Below are 7806 nucleotides of genomic sequence, written 5' to 3'. Positions count from 1 at the left end.
GCCCGAAAAGATGGGGAGGGAGAAATGAAAACATTCTAGACAACTTCTTCCCCTTCCTCAAGTCTCCTCCCAATCTCAATTGTCTCTTTTCTTGAGTGTTATTTGTATTTATTCCAGCCTAGGTTGGATATTCCAGTTTCAGGATTGAGAGTGCGATCTCATCCATATTTGCTGGAAAAAATCTTCGCCTCAACTGATTCTGGTGGAAGAGGGGTGAAACACCCGAGGCGGGTAGGGGATGTTGTGGCCTCCCTGGGATCGTGCCGGAGTTGAGGACGATGTGGCTTGCCATCGTGTCGCTGGTGGAGGAGCGACAACATGTTAACTTGTTCGAGTGGGGGTGGGAGAGAGAGATAAGGTCAACAACGACATGGTGACAACGCCACCGGCCGCTGGTGGTGGGAGTTGGCGTCCGTTGGTACAGTGGGTGGGGCATTGTGTGGAGGAAACTTAAGGAGACGGATGAAGCAAAAAAGAAAGGGGTCCCAACCATGGGATTGTGATCCATGGTCTTGGATAAATCGTCTGATTCCAACAATTTTTTCAAAAAGCTGAAGTCTTGGCTTTCTGTTTTTTTAACGAAATATAGTAAATACATACAGACACACACTAGGAGCACATGAGGCTAGACGGTTCCATCATACCTGATGCCTCTTTTGGTTGGGAGGTATTTTGTAGGAATTTTATAGGATAGGATATTATAGATTTTTTTTCCTTTAGGGTCCTTTCGTTTGTAGAAATAGAATCACATTTCTATGAAGGAATTTTTCATGTCCTCCATATTTTATAGGAAATTAAACATTAGCCTAGACTCAATGAAAAAATCCCTATCATGTGAATCAAAGGACATCTCTTTTCTTGTTCCTATTTATATAATTTGAGATACATGACATCTCATATTCTACAAATTTAATATTCCTATGATATTCATATCCTGTGAATCAAAAGCGGCATGATTGTATTTTGGTGCACGCCTGTTGCAGACCCAGGTCTCCTTTGGTATAGAGGAATTTATAGAATTTCTATAGGATAGGATTCGTAAACTTTTCCTCCAGAGTCCTTTGGTAGGAATGAATTCTTATTTTTTATATAGGACTGATCATATCCTTCACATTTTAAAGAAAATATTTCTATCCTGATCCTGTGAGGAGGCGTTAAAGTTTCGCCGCTCTAGCACGATAGTGATCCGTTGTTCGAGTACAACAAAGAGCGGTACTGTCTGAATTTATCGGCACATGCACGGGCGTTCGTCCTCTCCGGGCCCTGCATATTTCTGGGAACCATGCAGGGCGAAACGCCAAACGCCTGCACGACGACAATATGGCACGTCGACCCTGACGGAACCCGACACGGGCGCCGGGCCATGCACAGAGCCGACACCACCACGGCCGCCCGCGCGCGCCACTGATCATCAAACACGGTGGTCACGGACCGGCTCCTCCTCTGCCGCGGCGCAGTGCAGCACACACCTAGCAGACCAGCAGCCCTGCCCCCTCCGTCGCCGTGTTATTACTATCGTCGCCGTGCATTAACTCGAATCCGGGCACCAACGAAACCCCATCAATTCTAGGAGCAGGTGCACGTGACCGCGCGACACGTCGCCCGTTCTCCAGAGGCTTCCCGATCGACCGGTACAAAGGTGCCCGGACCTGAGCTACATCATCCTCACTCGCTCACTCCCTACCCTCACACCCACACTCCCACTCTGCTACCACCTTATCTAGCTCCTCCTGCAAGCTCCTGCATCCCAGCTAGCAGAGCTTGAAGCTCGACCAGGATGAGCAAGCCATCGAGGTGCAGGGCGCTGCGGACGCAGGTCGCCCTGCTCCTCGTCTTGCTCGTCGCTGCCTCCCTGCTCCCGGCTGGCGACGCTGCTTCAGGTACGTACTACCTAGCTACACACGCGTGTCCTGTCCTGTGTCCTCCATCACGCAGCGTGCGGTCGAGCGGCTGATCCATGGATGCCTGTGGTGTGGTGTGCAGGGTTCTGCGCGGGCAAGTGCGCGGTGCGGTGCGGGCGGTCGCGCGCGAAGCGGGGGGCGTGCATGAAGTACTGCGGGCTGTGCTGCGAGGAGTGCGCCTGCGTGCCCACGGGGAGGAGCGGCAGCCGCGACGAGTGCCCCTGCTACCGCGACATGCTCACCGCCGGCCCCAGGAAGAGGCCCAAGTGCCCCTGACCGCCCTATCGTCGGCCCACCGTCTCAAGTCTCAACGCACCAACGGCTTCTTCAACCTCTACTCCACCCTACCGACAGGAGTAGTAGCCCAGCTACTCTATGTATGTGATGTCGGACGCGCGTGCTTATGTCACTTCCCTGTGCTCGCTCGTGCTAATTATTTGTGTGATGCGTATTGCTGCCTGCTAAAGTGCTAAGTATGTGTTGTCGTTGTACACCACGATCGACTTGTAGAAGTACTCTGCTACTAGCTGGGATCGTCGGGTGAGTGAGTTTGCTGCCTGTAAATTAAACAAGTGTGTGGCTACCTGTGCACTCTACGTGGTTGTAGTACGTACAAGCTACTAATTGTTCTCCGTGAGTTACTGTATGAGTGTACGCTGAAGCAGTGTGTCTAACTGAGGCCTGCGGGCCATGTATGTATGCCAATGCCACGTAGCATGCGCACCGAGCTTACAAGTAGCAATGGAATCATCATGTCGCCGTCTTTGTAAGTGCCAACGTGCATATGAATATGAAGGTATCAGTAATTATTCGGTATGACATGGTAAGAGCAAGTATAATACAATAGAGCTGAGTCAGCGGGCTATAAAAAATAAACTAGTATATTTTTTTAGTTAGAGGAAAGAGAAGAGAAGGTAAGCGGGCTTTTCGTGAAGAGTCAGCTCTAGCACATGCTTCTAGACACTTTGTGAGAATGAAAGGTGGGCCACATAATAGAAAAGTAGTACAATCTTTTGATCTACTACTCTCTCATTTCCGGTTTATAAGGCTCAAATCTAAAATTTCATCAACCAAGGCACATGGTGAGTGAAGGAATATATCTCGTACTTTACAAAGCTACCCAAATTAAAATGATGCATTCATTTGGATTAATTGCAGTGCATATATGCTTGCCCACTACTCCCTCCATTCCTAAATATTTGTCTTTCTAAACATTTCAAATGGACTACCACATACGAATGTATATAGACATATTTTAGAGTATAGGTTCACTCATTTTGCTTTGTATGTAGTCACTTGTTAAAATATCTAGAAAGACAAATATTTAGGAACGGAGGAAGTAGATGAGTAGGAAAGTTACATGCATTGGTGAGTTCCTTTTAATTATTGCATGCAAATATTTAATGCGCCTTGGAATCTCAATAGAAGATAAGTTCCTTTTAAATCAAAAAAACAAAAAAAATTAAGATAAGCCTTATAAATCGAAAAGAAGGAAGTATTGTACAATATTGACTATAAGATGGGCCGTAGATGACATGACACTGACTTATAGTCAGCGGCGGCTGGCTATACTATTAACCATGCTCTAACAGTGATAACACGCACTACCTCCTACATGGCTGAGGAAATTACACCACCCTCCCCGCATCGTTCGTATGAATATGAAGGTATCAGTAATTATTCGGTATCACGTGGTAACAGTGATATATCACCCGCGGCGCTTCTGTACCTAGGTCTAGATGCTCCCATCCGTGAACAGTAAAATTCTTTAAAATGGTAAAAGAATTTTAAAAAATCCATTTTTTTCCTGTGGTGCAGGATGGCTGAATGTGTGATGTCCGTGCCAAATTTGATGAAGTTTGGATATTCGAGAAGCTAGCGATAAAAAAGATGAATTTCAGGTCCGCGAGGGAGTTTGAAAAAAACGCAGTGTTCATAGCCGATTTTGTCTTTCTTGATAGGAGCTCCTCGAATGTCGATTACCCACGAAAATTTCCACTCAAGCATCTTGCTTGCAAAAAAGTTCCCGAATTATTTGAATTTTCTTACTATTTGTTTTCATTTTACCGTTCATCGTATGTAGATGAGACTAGGCACCGTTTTGAATATCCCACGAGGTAGCTTTCTACATGGTGAAGAAATTGCACAAATCACTAATTTGTTTTAAAAAAGACACCGCCTATTAGTTTAACCCATTGCAAGTAGCATTAATTCATCATTTGACTATATCGACAGGATTCCTGGTGAATGGACCTCGCTTGACTACATTGTCACATTGACATGATTCCTTGTGAATGGGCCCCGCTTGTAAGGGCAAACTGGCAAAAATTCTGACCGGCCAATATTTTTTTTAAATTTTTTATTTCCAAATAAATCCAGTAAATCATATATGTATTGAGTAAACAAAATTTGTTGATTTTTCTTTTCAAAATTTATTATTTTTGAAAATAAAAAAAAATCATATATGTATAGAGTAAAGAACTGGAAATTTTGACTCATTCTGACCATAGGACTAGAAGTTTTAGTTAGGTTCACCATGTGACACATGTGTTAAGCAATACAAAAAAATTAAATAGTAAGGTTGAGTCGACTGATGTGACATGTTCATTTGTCCACATGTGCACTTACAGGCTGGGCCCACCTATTGCAAATCTTGTCAACAGATTCAAATGATGAATTAGAGCTATATGCAACCGATTACAGCAATCGATGATGTTTTGTGTAGCAAATAGTGTGTTCTGTACAAATTCCATCCCCAACAATCGATGGCTTGTGCAATTTTCTCTACATGGGTACATGTCACACGCTCTAGCTTCCCGTGAGCCTATCTGCTTTTCAGAGCTCGTTGTGATACATGACGCGAGCCCTATTTTGGTTTTATTTCATAACTGCCTTGCCTGCCACAATGTGCGACAGAGATTTTTTATGGAATCTGAGAGGGAACGAAGAGGACGAGCCAAGGACCGCCCGGACCGGGGCATGTGACCCTTGTTTGTTCCTGCTTTCACTATCTTCCATGAGTTTCAGTTCCAAACTGTCAGAAGACTCCGTTTAGATCTTACAATTGAATCGCACCATTTGCAATGAAGCTCAATTATAGAGTTTTTTTTCTGGGGGGAAACTGCAATCTTTGTCCTAATCAGACTTTTCTAACTTGACTAGGTTTTTACAAGAATCCACCAACATTTATAACGTAAAATAAGTTTTACGAAACTTTGGTTTTCGCCCGGTTTCCTCTAATTAACCGGGCAACTCTCTTCTTCTTAATCAATAAAAATGGCAAATCTTTTGCCTTGTTTAAAAAAAAAATTACGAAACTGCCTCACGTACGATCCATTGTCATACGATTTGTACGACAAGAGACAGGCCCGTTTCCCGAGGTCTGGGCCCACCACACCAGATGAGTCTTGTCGTACAAAAATTGTACCGAATTTGATCGTACGTATAGCACCGCTCTAAGTTTTATTACTCCCTCCGATCCATATTAATTGTTGCTGATTTAGTACCGACAATTAATATGGATCGACGGGAGTATCCCGATTTTATAGACTTTGTTAAATATAGTGAAGTTTCATTTAACACAAAACTAAAACTTTAAATAAATTAGAATAGAGGGAGTACATGAAAATAAATTTCATAACGCAATTAGTTTTATTATCTCTTTAATTTTTTTAATTCTTCCCACAGTTACATTAGTCCATTATGTAAGACTGTAGGGACATGGTGATCTGTGTTTTCCCTTGTGGCGTCGTTGGTTACTAGCGCTCTCCCATCTAAGGGGCTCTTTTATTCCAAGGATTTTTATAGGATTTTTTTAGTATTTAGTTTTTTTTTACATATCGATCATTTGATTCATACTCAATTGGATTTTTTTATTTTAATAATTTTTATCATATATATATATGTATTAAAATGTCTTAGAATATATATTTAATTTTTAATTTACCAATCTTGAAAATATTCATCGTGTTTTCAAAATGTTTAACGGTTATTTAGAAAAATGACCTATCATGTATAAATTATGTTTATCGCATACCTAAACAAATGTTCCTACAACACATAACTAAACAAAATAATCATGAATTAAAAAACATTCATCCTGTATTTCCAAAATTTCCATCGCATAATAAAAAAGTGTGTGCCAAAATTTGTTCATTGTGCATTAATAAAAGTTCATATAATATAAAAATTACACCCATTTAAAAATAATTGAATTAGTTTATAAACAAAATTTCACATATTTTAATTAATTTTATGCATTTTTTAAATAGGATATTTATAAAATGCTCGTATATTTTTCAAATGGAAATGTTTTTTGGCACATTTTAGAAAATGTTTGTGTTTTTTTCAAAAAGAAAAAAACAATGTCCATATGTTAAAAACAAGTATTCATCTACCTCTAGAATATGTTTGTATTTCTGAAGAGATGTATTCATGTATTTTTACCCCAGAAAATAGAGGGAAAACAAAAAAAATCATCACCCGACTGTACTTTTAGATAAACATATATACGGGGAAGCAGCCAGTGCCAGACCATTGGGTGGGTAATACAGCCGCATATGTATGCATTTTGTTGGGGTGTCCGCACACAAATACGGAGTACATGCCAATTGACCGCATTCGTCACACACAGAACTACATTTGTTGGGCCAGTCCTTACGTTGCGTGTTATTGGCGAGTACAACATGCACCTTAGAGTAACTGAGCTACCCCTAAAAATGCAGTAAGTGAGCTATAAACGTGCCCATGCCATGGTGGTAGATATGTATGTTGACGTCATGTCTGGACTTCAAGAACGAGAGCTCCTCCCAAGCACCTTAGAGCAACTCTAGCAGACCCCGCATCCGCCCTTGATCCGCAAAATAACCGCCAAAATGCGGGTATGGGCCGCAAAGCCTGCCCGACCAGACCCCGCATCCCGCCTCGGCCCGCAAAATTTTTTGAGGGCGCGACAAATTCCCAGCCCCAACCCGGGAAAACGCGGGTTTCCCCCTCGCCGCTGCGGTGCCCTGCATCACAGAAAAGCAGTTGGCGGGAGGGACATTTCAGCCCCGCGCTCTTTTCCCCCTCCTTCCGCCGTCGCCCGCCCGCCGCCGGCGATTCCGGCCATATCTGCGGGCGGAATCGCGCCGCGGGGCCGCCCCACACCCTCCCGCGCCGAGCCGCTGCACCGTCCCTCCTGATCCGGCGAGAAGAGCCGCCCCCGTCGCCGCCGCCGCTGGGGATCGACCACCGTCGAGCGCACCCTGCTCGTCGCCGCCCGGGATCACCCGCCACCGGTTAGTCCCCTTTTTGTGATTTTTGCGAGCTGTGTAGTATATTGACGCGCCGGTGTGCGTATAGATGGAGTTGACCCCGTGCGAGAAGTTCTTGCTATCCGATTCGTCCGATTCGGACGACTTGGATGTGGAGACCATGCTTGCGACCTTTCGGCAACAAACATTATTTCGCGGAGATGTTGATGCATGATTATTTCGCGGAGAATCCTACATATCCTGCACACCTCTTCCGCAGAAGGTACCGAATGCGCCGATCCCTCTTTGTGAAACTTGTTCAAGCTTGCGAGGCAAATTGCCGGTATTTTACTCAAAGAAGGAATGCCGCGGGCTTAAAGGGATTTAGTGCATATCAAAAAATCTCCGTAGCTATGCGGGTGATTGCATATGGCGTTCTGGCTGACTATGCCGATGAGTATCTTCGCATTGGTGAAGATAGCACAATTGAGTCTGTGCGTAGATTTGTGAAAGTGACCGTCCGTGTCTTTGGTCCTGAGTATCTTCGGGCACCCAATGAAGATGACACAAAGAAATTGATGGCAGCTAATGAGAGGAGAGGTTGGCCTGGCATGCTAGGTAGCATTGATTATATGCATTGGAATTGGAAAAATTGCCCCAAGGCTTGGCAA

The 7806-nt window shown here is 43.8% G+C and overlaps 1 protein-coding gene across 1 annotated transcript; it reads left to right on the top strand.

Moving 5' to 3' along the window:
• Nucleotides 1–1656: 1656 nt before the first annotated feature.
• On the top strand, nt 1657–2562 carry LOC123099579 (peamaclein). The gene is made up of 2 exons (XM_044521711.1): nt 1657–1880; nt 1984–2562. The coding sequence occupies exons 1-2, from the start codon at nt 1778–1780 to the stop codon at nt 2175–2177; spliced, it is 297 nt and encodes a 98-aa protein (XP_044377646.1). The 5' UTR covers nt 1657–1777; the 3' UTR covers nt 2178–2562.
• The last annotated feature ends 5244 nt before the right edge of the window (nt 2563–7806 follow it).

Source organism: Triticum aestivum, chromosome 4D (assembly GCF_018294505.1).
Source record: "Triticum aestivum cultivar Chinese Spring chromosome 4D, IWGSC CS RefSeq v2.1, whole genome shotgun sequence".
NCBI classification, from domain to species: Eukaryota; Viridiplantae; Streptophyta; class Magnoliopsida; order Poales; family Poaceae; genus Triticum; species Triticum aestivum.
The sequence above is the reverse complement of the archived record's forward strand: the minus strand, read 5'-3'. Positions and strand labels throughout refer to the sequence as shown.